The 13960-nt window shown below is 34.6% G+C and overlaps 1 protein-coding gene across 1 annotated transcript in view; it reads right to left on the reverse strand.

Moving 5' to 3' along the window:
- SCN9A (sodium voltage-gated channel alpha subunit 9) overlaps positions 1-13960 on the reverse strand; it is a 190472-nt gene that overhangs the window by 51008 nt on the left and 125504 nt on the right. The window contains exon 17 of the mRNA XM_072612196.1: positions 10678-11154. Coding sequence (XP_072468297.1) covers positions 10678-11154 — 477 coding nt within the window. The remainder of the gene's footprint in view (positions 1-10677; positions 11155-13960) is intronic.

A 13960-nucleotide genomic window follows, 5' to 3' on the forward strand; every position in this document is an offset into this window, starting at 1 on the left:
ATGGCTAGTGACCAATTTGGCCATGATGTTTGATTGTGAAGCATTGTAAAGGATAAACTCTAGCTAAAGATTTCCTGCTTTATTTTGCATATTGCTCAAAATGTTAGAAATCAGGATAATGTAAAAATGGCCAACTACAATCATAGAATTCTGGCATTTCCAACCTTAAGCCACTTTTAAGAGATTTATATTAAAAAGCTTTATTATCAAACTCATTAAGACCATTTTTCTGTAAATATGGTAAGATAAATACTATATTTTAAAGAGCTTTTCACAAAGAAGTTTTACAAAATTTTCAAATTCTTAGCCAAATGACCTTCCTAAAAATGTGATTCATGTTTTCTTAAGGTAGGATAGTAGGGAAGTCAAAGGTCTTTTGTTAAAATAATATGTGTGTTCAAATAGAAATGATTTAAATTCTTTTTTGTCACCTTGACAAAGATGCTTAACTATATGCTAAGTGGGCTTTTCACTTGACTTCCTGATAGAAGTACTCTCTCTTAGCTTTTGTAGAATCTGCAATAGTTTTTTAAGAATAAATTCCAGCCACCTGTAGTTTTTTTATATAGTTTTGGAAAGCAATTATTTTCTAATGGAATACTGCCTCTAAGTCATTTCAATTTTAGTATAGATAAATGTAATGGCAAAATATATCAGAAGAGGTAGAAGTAAATAGAAAAACCAGAATACACCAACACATTTTTATCATTATTAACACTGTATGAAGCATATATTTTTATTTGCCCATTATAAATATTTGAGTAAGTTTTGCTTTCATCATTCCACAATGGATTGTAGTGATATAGATGTCACAGCAATGCCAGGTTATATTGACGTCATGGACTGGATTATAAAACAAATATTTTCAAGAACACACTAATTTTAAAGAAAAAAGCCATTATATTTCAAATACTTAAAAGTGTATACTGAGTTTAAAGCTGAATACTCATGTTTTCTTGTCATATTTGTATGTTATAGCAGCATTATATAAAGAAATCTGTACTAGCTTTGGCAAATTAGGGTATGTGTTCTCCAAGCTGAATTATATAAACCCAATGTGTCTCAAAAGTTTTAGTAAAGTTTAAAACTTTTTTAAAGTCTTAAGACACGTCTTCACTGGTAAAAAGACTAAACAAATGAGACATAAAAAAAGTATCTGAGAAACTAAGAAGAAAGGGATGATCTAAGTCACTTTTTATTACGACCATTCAAAGTACAACTAAGACTATAACTCACAAGCTGTGTTAATATGAAAATATACTATGGTTCTATAAAGTTGCAGCAATAATTAAATGGAATAAATAGCTTTATCTAAGATATCATATTAATTTTCATTATAGTTGATAATTTATTGAGAAACATAATAAAATTATACTTTAAATTGTTATTTGTTTCACTAATTAAATTGGGGCATTACAAATAAATTTATTGCATTTTACTCAACAGTGAAATACTACATGGGTCCTTTGTTTCCTTCATAAATAGAATCTAGAGGAAAGTGAAGCCCTTCATTCAGATATTTTAATCCCCCACCAGTGACTCACTTTGTAACCTGAGACAAATGGCATATAACTCGTTGTTGCAGTTTTCTGAGAAAGGTTAGTTGTGATGCTGGTTTTGGAGTCAGAAGATTTAAATCACAGAATTTCAGAGTTTCAAAGAATTCAGTAGTTATCTAATCCGTATTAAAGAAATTTTTTATGATATAACGTGCCTGACAAATGGTTAATTGAGCCTTTACTTAAGTATCTGTGAGGCGGTAGAATGCACTGTCTCTGAAGGCAGTCCATTAGGCTTTTGGGTAGCTCTTGGGAAGTTTTTCTTTTCCTCTGATATCAAGTCTAAATCGGATTTTTCAGAACTTCTACCCAGGTCCTTCTCTGACACATCTTCATTACATATTCATGGGCAAGTCCCTTACACTAGATGAGCCTCAGTTTCCTTATCTGAAAAATGGTGGTAACACTGGCAAAAACTTGTCATGAGAAAAGTAATTTATAAGCCCTTAAAGTGATATATAACGATGAATTATTCTTTTTACTGAAAATATCTGCATCCAGGAAACCAGGTATCTTTTAAATTCAACTAAAATTTCCTAAAATTATTCTCTGCTGGAATTTAAACCACATTTTTTGGACAGCTGAATCAGAATTAAAATACCAATTATGTGAATCTTCTGTATCTACAATGAAAGTTTATAACACTTTCTGGTTGAAAATTCTTGAAAAAATGAACTCATTTTTTTTTCTCCCAAATATGTCTTGCTTTCGAAACAAAATTTCAATGAATATAGGTTGGAAAAGTGATGTGATACATAGTCTATTCAAAAAGGGGGGGAAAGGTTTAATTGGCCAAAGTCTTCAATTTCAATGATGTTTTAATGGCTTCTGTTACACCCAATTTCTCACTTTTATAATCCAAATGATAAAAACTGATTGAACATGCAGTTGAGAATGCCAAAGGATTACGTAGATGTATCAGAGAACTGTCAGCGAGAGAATCACAGGAAAATGATGCATTGCCCCAAGAACATGCTGTGATAAGAGCCTCAATCCAGGCTATGGAATTTTACTTTATTGCAATGGACTTGGCAAAATATATTTTAGCTTATTGGCATGCAAGACAAGAGACATTGAAAAAAATATCATATTTGTATGATTTTTTTTTTAGGTAACCTGTGTAAAAGTTGTCACATTTGTCTCTGCCTGGTTTAAAACACCAGAACTGCTTCCTTGATTTATCCACCTTGCTTTTTACCCCTGTGAGAAGTAAGAATGTAAGGTAATGAAGGTTACACATGTTGTCGTACTAGCTTCAGCTTCTAGAATCAGGTTAGTTGTTCAGTATGACTGAAAAATAAAGAAGATAAGGTATCTGGATATTATGATTATTTACACACCTGAAATATGTGATAATGCTGTTTATTATATACTTGAAAATTTGGAAAATCATTTGAAAGCAACTCAACATAATAAAACACTCAACAAAATGTTGAAAGGCAATTCACAAAAGAAAAAAAGTAGACTTAGAAACCATATAATGTCATCACTTGGTAATACAAGAAAAGAAATCTTTGGAATGTAGGTATAACATTTTCTAAGTGTTACTTCTAAAGCTACAGGCAGGTAGGTGGTACAGTGAATACATAGACTGCCGGGTCTGGAGTCAGGAAGACCTGAGTTCAAATATAGTCCCTTGAGCAAGTCACTAAACCTTTCTGTGCCTCAGTTTCCTCAGCTGTAAAATGAGGCATCATATTAGAACAAGGTTGCTGTGAAGACAAATGAAGTAATATTTGTAAAGCACTTAGCACAGTGCCTGATACCTAGCAGGTGTGATATAAATTTATATAAATATAAATCCTTCCTCTCCTTTCCTACCCAATACTCCCTACTATTCAACCCAATAAGAATGTTTAATAAAGGAGACAGAAAACTTTCCATTTTTATAGTATCTGAACAAACATTTGTTCACAACAAAAAAGTCACAAATAGCTAGCATCAGATGAGTAGAAATCAGTTATTCAAGTCAAAAATCTGTAGGTCATCCTCTTTCCTGTAAGAAGTTTTCTCTACTCCACAGAGAAGGTTCTCATACCTCTGACTGAGTCTACATTGACTACAGAATCTACTGACCAAACATCAACTAACTAGCAACACTGATATCAAAATATTTACACCAAATTCTAAGAATATTTAAAGAACCAACAGAAATATGGAACAAATAATGAGGTTCCACATTTACTTTTCTTCTCAAAGAAATATATTAAAAAGAAATATATTTTCCATGGTAAACAAGTATAATGAAATACAGACATACAAAACAAAATAGGGTTAATTATTATTTCAAATATTTAAGATTATAGATGAAATAACATTCAAAATTTTACTTTCCTAAACGCATGCTTTTATCTGTTTCACAGAAACTCAGAGTGAAATCAGTCACAGAGATCAGCTAGTCTAAGTGGTACCTAATTAGATAAGACTGTCTTGTATAACATTTTTGCATTCTTTTTTACCCCTATCCAAATTAGTTATCTAACACTAGGCTGAGGACCTCCTAAGTCACCCAATCCCCTTTTGTATAGTACTACATGTGAGGAAGTTTCTGAAGCCATTGTTTGCCTCTGAGACATCAACCCACTGATCCTTTTGATCCTTCTGCTTTTCTGCTGTGAAAATTGCTGTTGTTGTTGTGTTCAGCCTTCATTTTTGAAGAAGACTATGACATCAGAGAGAAGGTGACATGAATTGTACTTGACTTTGTTTTGAGGGAGGGAGGCCTGTGTAAGGTCACCAGCCTCACTTTCTCCTTCTGAGCCATCTGGGTCCAGAGACTAGATATGTGTCAATGCATCAGGATGACTGGCGAAGGCCCAAGATGCCAAGGCCTATTCAGGTACTCACTTAGGGTGAGGTAATGCCCATTCAGTGAAGAGGCCTGTCAACATATTTGAATATAGTCATCAGTCCTCATCACATCTAAGTTTTTGCTTTTCTATGGTGCAGTGGATAGAGTGCTGGGGTCTGAAGTCAGGAAGACTCATCTTCCTGAGTTCAAATATGGCCTCAGACACTTACTAGCTGTGTGACCTCAAGCAAGTCAGTTAACCCTATTTGCCTCAGTATCCTCATCTGTAAAATGAGCTGGAGAAGGAAATGGCAAACCATTCCAGTGTCTTCGCCAACAAAACCTCAAATGAAGTCATGAAGAGCCAGACATGACTGAAACAACTGAACAACAAGGATGAAAATACCCTTAGTTCCTTCAAACAATCCCTATATTGCACAATTTTCATTTCCCTGGTTATTCTGGTAATTTTCATCTGGCCATAGTCCTTCCTAGTAAAGTGAAATTCCTTTATTGGCAAGGGTATCATTTTTCATCACTGTATCACTGGTGCTTAGTACAGTCTCTTGAACATAGTAAAGGCTTAATGAATGTTTGCTGAATTGAATCTAGTTCCCTGAGCATATAGGCAAGAAGTAAGATGACAATGATGGTCAATTTGGTACAATAAGTAACTGAGTGGAATAGAGCTAGGATATGGTATCTGCTGCTAAAAGGAGGCACTTTCAATAAATTTTATATCCATTATAATTATCAATGGGAAAAAAAAGCTTTTTTTTTCTTGTTGACTTTTTGTTTAATCTTAAGCCAGGTTTATAATAACACCGTGCCAAATCTTTAAATTATGGGTAACTTTTTCTTTACCTTTTTCATATACATTGTCTGGGAATAATTAACCAGAATAACTATCTTTTCAATGAGAACAGAAAATCTGATTGGAAGAGAAACAGCTCATACATACGAGCATAGCTCATGAGCTCTTAAGGAAACAACAATTGCTACAAGCAGTAGAGCTTGAAGACAGATCTGAAAGACAAATGTGAGTGCTAATGGAGAGTCACCGCAGTCTTAAGAATTCATAGAGTGAGCTAAGTCTCTGGAGATATTAAATGTAAAGTTCCCAAAGGGGAAAAGATGACATAATACTTTTAACATAGACTATAAAGCAATGGTCCCCATGCAGTTGGGAAGTGCTGGTTCAGATACACTACCACTAAGTGACTAATAATTATACTTAGAAGGTGATTTTTCAGTGATTTGGTATCAACTTTGGGGGAATGTCTAGTGGTATCCAATAGGTACATGGCATATACTCGTACAAATTTAACATTTATCACTCAATTAGATGAAGTAATTGAATGCCTTTATGATGTTGTTAGATGTCCTTGTTTAGTCAGTCAAAAAGTATTTATTAAGTGTCTACTGTATTCAAGGAATGGTGTTATACACTATTTAGGAGTGAGAAATAGTTAATCCTGTGTCATAGAAAAGGAATCATATTCTAAGGATAAAATTTCCATAAAGTTAAATATGGCAGCACATTTATGGATAAAAGTAAAAGCTAGTGATAAAAGTTGAAGAATTACTCAAAGGCTTGATTTTTCAAAGGTTTGGAAATGAAAATATACCAAACACACAAAATGAGGCAGCAATGTAGTACTCTTATAAATTTATGTGTACATATATATGTATGTATGTTTATATATACATACACATCTATGTAGACATACATGCATATAGTGCTAGATTATATTAATAGGAATCTGAAATGCAAAAAATAATATATTATTTTCTTTAGAGATAAAATTTTGCTATTGGTTTCCAAAATTTAAAAAAAAGGAACAAGAATCTCTGTTTCAGGGATCTTAAAAACAGAAACACAATAATTATCTATATTAAACAGATGAGGAACTTACCTGTCCAAATACAGGGGTCAAGATCAGAATATTTTAGTAATGTGCATTCCAATGCTATGATGTTATTATTTTCTTCCAGAGAATGATAAATAGAATATTACAGACAACAACAAAAATAAGCTTGGTAAATGTTGTTATTTTTCAAATCAAAACCAAAAGAAAATAAAAAATTTTGGAGTAGTTTTGGAATTTTTTCAGAGAATACTTAGGAATTGTGTCCTTTCCATGAACTTAAATTCCATGTGGATTTTGGCATGCAATTACATTCATTTTGGCTTAATATAGTAATTACAGGGGTCAAAGAAATTGCTGCTAATTAATTAATGCTAAACTAAATTTTCTTGCTGGAAAAAATCTTCATAGACTTAGTGAACTTACTTTCTAATCCTTCACTAATTATAGCCAGCTCACCTTTCAAAGAGTAAATAGATCAAAAGTGAATCATCCCACCCTGAAAAGATCCCTTTGCCCTAGCTTTTAAAATAAGTTCAGTGGAATAAATCCAAACCTCTCCTTTTCTTTCTCAACTTCAGAAAGATGAATCATTTAAAATTTACCATGGTTAAAGGATAAAAACCAACATTCTGGACTAAATTCTAAAATTCTAAATTGTAGGTCCAACCATGTCACCTTCCTCAAAAAAACTCCAGTGACTCCGTTACCTCCAATCACATACAACATCTTGTTTGATTTTCAAAGTCCCTCATAAGCTCATTTCTCCCCAATCAACCTTTCCAGTCTTCTTACACCTTACTCCCCATCCTATAGTTTTCAGTCTGGTCACAATGGTTTCCAGGATATTCCTTGAACAAGACATTCTATCTCTTGAAGGGAGAGCCATTGTGTCAGACTGTCTTCTATGCAAGGAATATGCTCTCCCTATGCTCTCTCCTTATCTCTGCCTCCTAGCTTCCCTGGCCTCCTTTAAATTTCAACTAAAATCCCATCCTCTACAGGAAGCCTTTCCTAACCACTCTTAATTCTAGTGCCTTTCCTTTGTTAGTTATTTCCTACTTTTCCCCTCTGTACATAGCTTGTTGATACATATTTGTTTGCTTGTCATGTGAGATCTTTAATAGAGGAGACTTTAATCATCTTTTTATAGTTAGCACTTAGCACGGTGCCTGGCACATAGCAGGCACTCAACAAATGGTTTCCCATTGCCTAGAAAAGTAGCTGAAAAGTAATCAGATCAGAAAACTCAGAGTAAAGACTTTAATATTATTTTAAGAAATAGTCATATTAAAAACAAAGGCTCTGATTTTGATAATATAGCATTGTATGCTTCACTAAAAGTATAACTAAAATGTGACATTTTCAGCATATTATTCACTATGTAATATTTTGTATTCTGTTTTAGAAGGAATCACAATTTTGAAAATTTTAAGTTTAGAGAAAAGAAGTGTTTAAATGATTAGTCATCATCATGACAATAATTATAGATAGCATTTATATATTATCTCATTTGATTGTTGAGATATCCCTAACAGGAGGCAGGTGGCTCCTTACACTGAACCTGGAACCAGGAAGACCTGAGTTCAAGTCTGGCCTCACATATTACTAGTTGTATGACTGTTTAAATCACTTAAGAACAGCCTGCCTCAGTTTTCTTGGCTACAAAATGGAATAATAGCACCTGTATCTCATGGTTTTTACGAGGATAAAATGAAACTATATTCATAAAGTGCTTTGCAACTTTTAAAGTACTAAAATGTAAACTTTTGTTATTATTCTTATGTGTATAATTCGAAGAACAAGGTCAAAATGCTTTTAGTAAAACAGTTTGATGTGCCTATTAAATAAGGTGAAAGTAATCTGTTACTGGGTAAATGGCAAGGGTATATGTCTTCATTTCAGAAATAAATGAGAATTTGGTACATTATCTGAAAGGATCCTACATTTCTAAGAACACTTGGTCATCCTCATGACTGCAAATCATTGAGGTAAGTGAAAAAATGATTTTCTCTACAGGTTTAACTTAACATGTCATCACTACTATGCTGTGGCAATAACATTCTGCCTTAGGCCTAGAGGTGGGCACTCTGGGATCTAATAGGTGGTTCTATCGCTGTGTTCTGAATAGGTTTAACAGTGGCTATATTCTAGTGGTTACACCACAGATGACAGCATATGCTTTCTAGTTCCAGGAGACATAAATTGTGTCTACATTAGGTCAATAGTCCTCCATCAAGCACATACACTGGTGTCTGCAGTACGAAATCAGATTGATTTAGAAAGGTAGTATATCTAAACATTCCGCTTGAATTTAACTGCAATGATATTAGAAGAAGGTTGCTCACTAAAACAGTTCATTAGTTCAGAATGAAGAACCTAATTACAGTTCATTGAAGTATATTCCACCATCTTCTCTACGTGGGTCTCCTCAGCTAAAGGAAATCTGTCTGGTTGTCACCTGTCAATGGACTAGGGTTGAACTATTTCACAAAGCAAATTAGGCAGATTCCTACATCTCCAGGTTCTGGCAGAGTTTCTGGGCTAGTCAGGCTAATGTTACTCCTCCCCTCTCCTCAAAACAGGGAAATTTCCAAGTAGAAACTAATGTTTGTTTAGTATTTTAAGGTCAGCAAAGCACTTTAGTCTTTTTATTCTCACAACAATTTTGGGAGACGGGTAGTATTATTATCCCCAATTTGCAGATGAGGAAGCAGTCTCAGAAAGATTAAATAGCTTGCCCAACATCAAATAATTATTAAGTATATGAGGTAGAATTTGAACTAAGGGCTTCCTGATCACAGGTCCAGCATTTGATCTGCTATAACATTTAACTGCTTTATTGGATACCCTTAGTGCTTAAAAATGAAAATGACAATTTGGACCAAAGAAAATTTCCAGCCCAATGGATCTTACAAAGAACCACTTATGCCTCCTTCAACAAAAGTAGCAATACAATCAGATATATGAAGGAAAATATTTTCCCCTTTATTTAAAATCATTCCAGCAGGGTTTTGGATTGCCTTACTGGTAAGGCTTCCTCGAGAGGCATGGGACTATTCCTATTTAAACAAAACAAAACAAAAACAGCCTACAAGCTGTGTGTTTAATAGCATCTAAAAGTTCACCACATGTTCAGCTCTTGAGGTTTGTTTCACTTGAGCAGCAGCACAAAGTAGTTAATATAATTCAGCCACAGAATCAGTCATGCGTCAAGAAGACACACTGTAAGAACTGATCTAGGGAGGAAATACATATTTCCATAAAACTGCATTTTTAATCCTTGCAGGAAAAAAGACATTCATTACTCTTGAATATGTGATCATATCCTGGGGTCTTTTCTGTATATAGTTACCAAACTGAAAAATCAAACAAGGCCTCTTTTAATTCCTTTCTTTCCGTTTCAGTTCTATATTCTTTTTGAATAGGAAAGTTATAACGGCACTCAAAGATCCCTCAGAAATGAGGATTAATAGGCAACATGGTGCAGTGGAAAGTTTGCTGAACTTGGAGTCGGGAAAGTTCCAGATACTTCCCCTGGCATGTACTAGCTAAGTGACAATCCATATCATTTAATCTGAGCCTCAGTTTCTTCATTTATACATAATTAATATTTAATATATAGAGGCTGAATAATCATAAAGCAGAGGTGGAGAATCTCTGACCTCAAGGCCACATGTGATCCTGTAGGTCCTTAAGTGCAGCCCACGGTCCTGCCATGAAGCCATATAAATAATGGCTATTATTACTGTTTTGAATTTTTAAAATTCTATGAACTATTCTCTTAAATAAATCTGTCATAACTGCCAATGAAGTTAAATCATCATACTATGTGGAAAATAGTTTTGCCTTAATAAGTTATTCCCTTTCTAGAATTCCTTCTTGTCCCCCTTCTTCTGATTCAATTCCTAGCCATCTTTCAAGGCCCACCTCAAGTTTCCGCTCTGTCATGAAACCTTCCCTGAGGGCCTCATTTGGCTCTTTCTCTGAACTCTCACAGCATTTGTCCATCATGATTCAGCACTTTATTATAAGTAATTTTCAAGCTTCTTTTCCATGTGTCAGTCTTTTCTTCATAACTAGACTATAAACTCCTAAGGCCATTTCTTACCTTCTGTGAATTCAATAGAGTACGTATTCAATTCTACCTGATGATTATTTGAAAAGCCTCCTATTTCATGATCTAAGGCAACAGAAATAACTTTCTTAATAGAATTTGAAAATAAAATAATAATTTTTTTCAACAAGGACAGGTTTAAAGATGTTTTCTGTGCTAATCACCTGGATTTGTTATAGAATTGATGAGATGTGAAATTCATTTTTGCATATTAATAAGTGAAATCATGAGCAGATTTGTTAGGAAATTACTGAGGAGACAAATATAAAGACAAAAACTTTACAAATGATTATCCAATCTTACTATCTCATAACATCAAAAATACGGATAAAATAATCTTACCTCCTTGCTGCCCTCAACATCTGACTCGCTGCTAAATTCTTCAGTATTTACATTTTCAAAATCAGACTCTCCCAGGGCAATTGGTACTGTGACTGTGAGGCTAGGATTGTGAATGATAGATTGATAGTCACTGTCATCCATTATGTATCTTTCCATGCTGCTGCCAAAACCGCTGGTCCCATCTCGATCTGTGTGGAAGTGTTTATCTTTGCTCATTTCAGCAAGTGTATGGTTGGGCACGTAATTATCCCTTTTAATATTTTGTTCATCCACTCTTCTGATCTCATTTGAAATCTTTGGCTTCCTAACGAATGCTTTTTGAATGAATTCACGCATGGTTTTTTTCACATAATTTATCCCCTTTTTGATCCTCACTACTGCAAGCTGAAGATTGTTTGTCTCAGTATCCTCTTCAATTGCTGTAAGATTATCTGAACTAAATGAGCTCAGTAGCAAAGCCAGAAAAAGGTTCAGTACCTATAAATAGGGAAGGAAAAAGTACAAGAGTACCTTTTATTTTCTGAAAGGACATCAGTATGCACACACACTACATATACATGTACATGTATATATGTATACACATATACACGTGTTTATGTATATTTAAAGTCAATTCTCTTTTTTATCTGTGGATAAAAAGTCAGACCTGCTGCAAAAAACTTTTCCTTGTTTACATATGGGACAAACATCAGTTCTCACTGTCCATGGTAGGTCTTATGTCAGTCTCTTGATGTGCCTGCTATCCCCTGTGCCCAACAGGAGATGGAATTATTCATACCCATAAAGAAAGACTGTGACTATGTCACTATTATAAGTATCTCTGGGTGATGCATATAGAAGGAGGCCAGGAATCTCTGCTGCCAAAAGTCTGTTTTAAAAGATTTTGAAAAGGAACTAAGAACAGGAAAAATCTTACAGAATGATTCCTGTTACATATATAATTATTTGGAAGCTCTGTGCATTGCTTGTTTTTCTCTCTTTTAGCAATAAGAATGGATTATTTATTTGAAAATGTACGTTTTTTTTCCCGAAGGAGAAATATTAATGAGTAATGAGAAAAATGGACTACCATTTCCATTTTGACAAGTTAGTATGCATTTCTAAAAAAGAAAATAACAGAAATTGGACACAGGAAAAAGTATTAATCTAGAGGTTTCCTCTTCTCTGCAATATTTTTTCCCATGATACTTCCTTTTGGGTAGCACCTGGATTTTAGCCTTTCAGCAATCACTTAATTTATAGAATTATGCCTTGACAAGTTGTTGAGCACCTAACATCTAGATGAAAATCACAAAGTATATTATGGCCAGCCCCTGGCTAGTTATGATCAAGATAAGTAATATACATGAAATACCTAGATAAGTAAAAGTTTCATTCTAATTAACATTTACTCTTCCCATGTAGCCTTTAACTGATTTTGTAGTACAGTGAAAAATGTCATTGGACTCTGACATCAGTTATGGTCCTAGGCCTTCCACTCTGTTTCTATGTGACTTGGTTGTAACTGATTTCCCTTCTATTGGTCACAGTTTCTTCCTTTGTACAACTAGGGAGTTGAACTATCACAGTAGTATCACACTCAACTAGAAAGAGGAGGGGTACCAATAATATGTACATAAAGATGCTTGTGGGTCACATATTAACTAAATTTTAAAATATAATGTTATCTATGACTTATTACATTTTAATTATTTCATTAAATATTTCCCAATTACACTTTAATCTGGGTCAGATTGCATTAGTGAGTGTTACTGACTCCACATCTGTGCATTTTGACACCACTCAACTACATGATTCTTTTTTTTTTTTTTTTGGAGGGGGGAAGGCAAGGCAATTGGGGATAAGTGACTTGCCCAAGGTGACCCAGCAAGTAAGTATTTTAAGTGTCTGAGGTGGGATTTGAAGTCAGGTCCTTCTGACTCCAGGGCCAATGCTCTACTCTCCACACCACCTAGCTGCCCTTAAACTACATGATTCCTAAAGCTTCCTTTTGAAGTTTCAGCCTTACTTGTTTCTGAATAAGTTATATAGCTTGTGAATAAAGCTTGTTATTTTGTCCTATTACCACCATGCTCATCACCTGATGATTACTGGATGTCCTTGTATCCTATTAGATAATACCAATGTGAGAGACACGAAAGGAAAATATAATGGGAAGAAAAGATGTTTATGGAATATAAAACAAACAAATCCTAATAGTTATATTCATTTGAAATGAGTAGACTGCCAATGGAGTATTAAAAAACACCTTATTTTTGTTTAATCAATGAAAGAAATCACTGACATGGAAGATGGAGATCTGTACTTGATAGAAGGAATTTCGTTTTGTCCTATTACAGCTACTGCATCTATGACCCTGGTCAAGTCATCTCACCTCTCCAATACTCAGTTTCTTGATATGCAAAAATGGAGATAACACCTTACCTATCTAAATGTAGAGGGCTGGATTAGATGACTTCATGAACTCTAACTGAGCTAATATGATTCTGTGACAAGCTTTGCACAAAGAACATTTTGCAAATCACTTACCAAATATTTCTTAGGAGGATGGTTAACTTAATTCCCACTCAGCCTCAATAATAATTGCTGGAAAGGCATTTGTTAATGACAAAACCCTAACACCAGTAAATGCTTTACACATCAATTGGAGATAGACATAAATACATCAAAGCTCTGTCTACATGCAGACCTTCTCCTTGCAATGCCAGTAAAATGACCGTAGAGGTTCTGCCATGTTTAGTCTCTTAGAGAGGGGCAGGGAATAAGTAATATCAAAAGAGATACTTTCAATATTAAAATTCCCTGTGGCTCAGCTGGGCAACTTGATTGTTTGATTAGGGGGCTGAAGGCAAGCTGAGACAGTGAGTCAACTTCATATGGCACCAGCAAGCTAGGAGGAGAGGAATTCATGGTAGAAGGAAATCTAGTCCTAGTTCTTCATGGGAATTAGCTTGAAATGTCTCAACAGGAAGAAGAAGAGAAGGGAGAGGAAAGGTCTGAAGGAGCAACATGCAAGCATAAAAGAAAGATGATGTAGTCTAATCATTAAGGTTCTCACAGAAGTACTGATGTCTGAGTGCAGCTAGGGTACAGTAGGTAGGGATTAGGCCTGGGGTCAGAAAGACTCATCTTCCTGAGTTCAAATCTGGCCTCAGACACTTACTAGCTGTGTGACCCTGAGCAAGTCACTGAACCCTGTTTGCCTCAGTTTCCTCATCTGTAAAATGAGCTGGAGAAGAAGATGGCAAACCATTCCATTATCTTTCCCAAGAAAACCCCAAAT

Source organism: Notamacropus eugenii, chromosome 5 (genome assembly GCF_028372415.1).
Source record: "Notamacropus eugenii isolate mMacEug1 chromosome 5, mMacEug1.pri_v2, whole genome shotgun sequence".
In the NCBI taxonomy this organism is placed as follows: Eukaryota; Metazoa; Chordata; class Mammalia; order Diprotodontia; family Macropodidae; genus Notamacropus; species Notamacropus eugenii.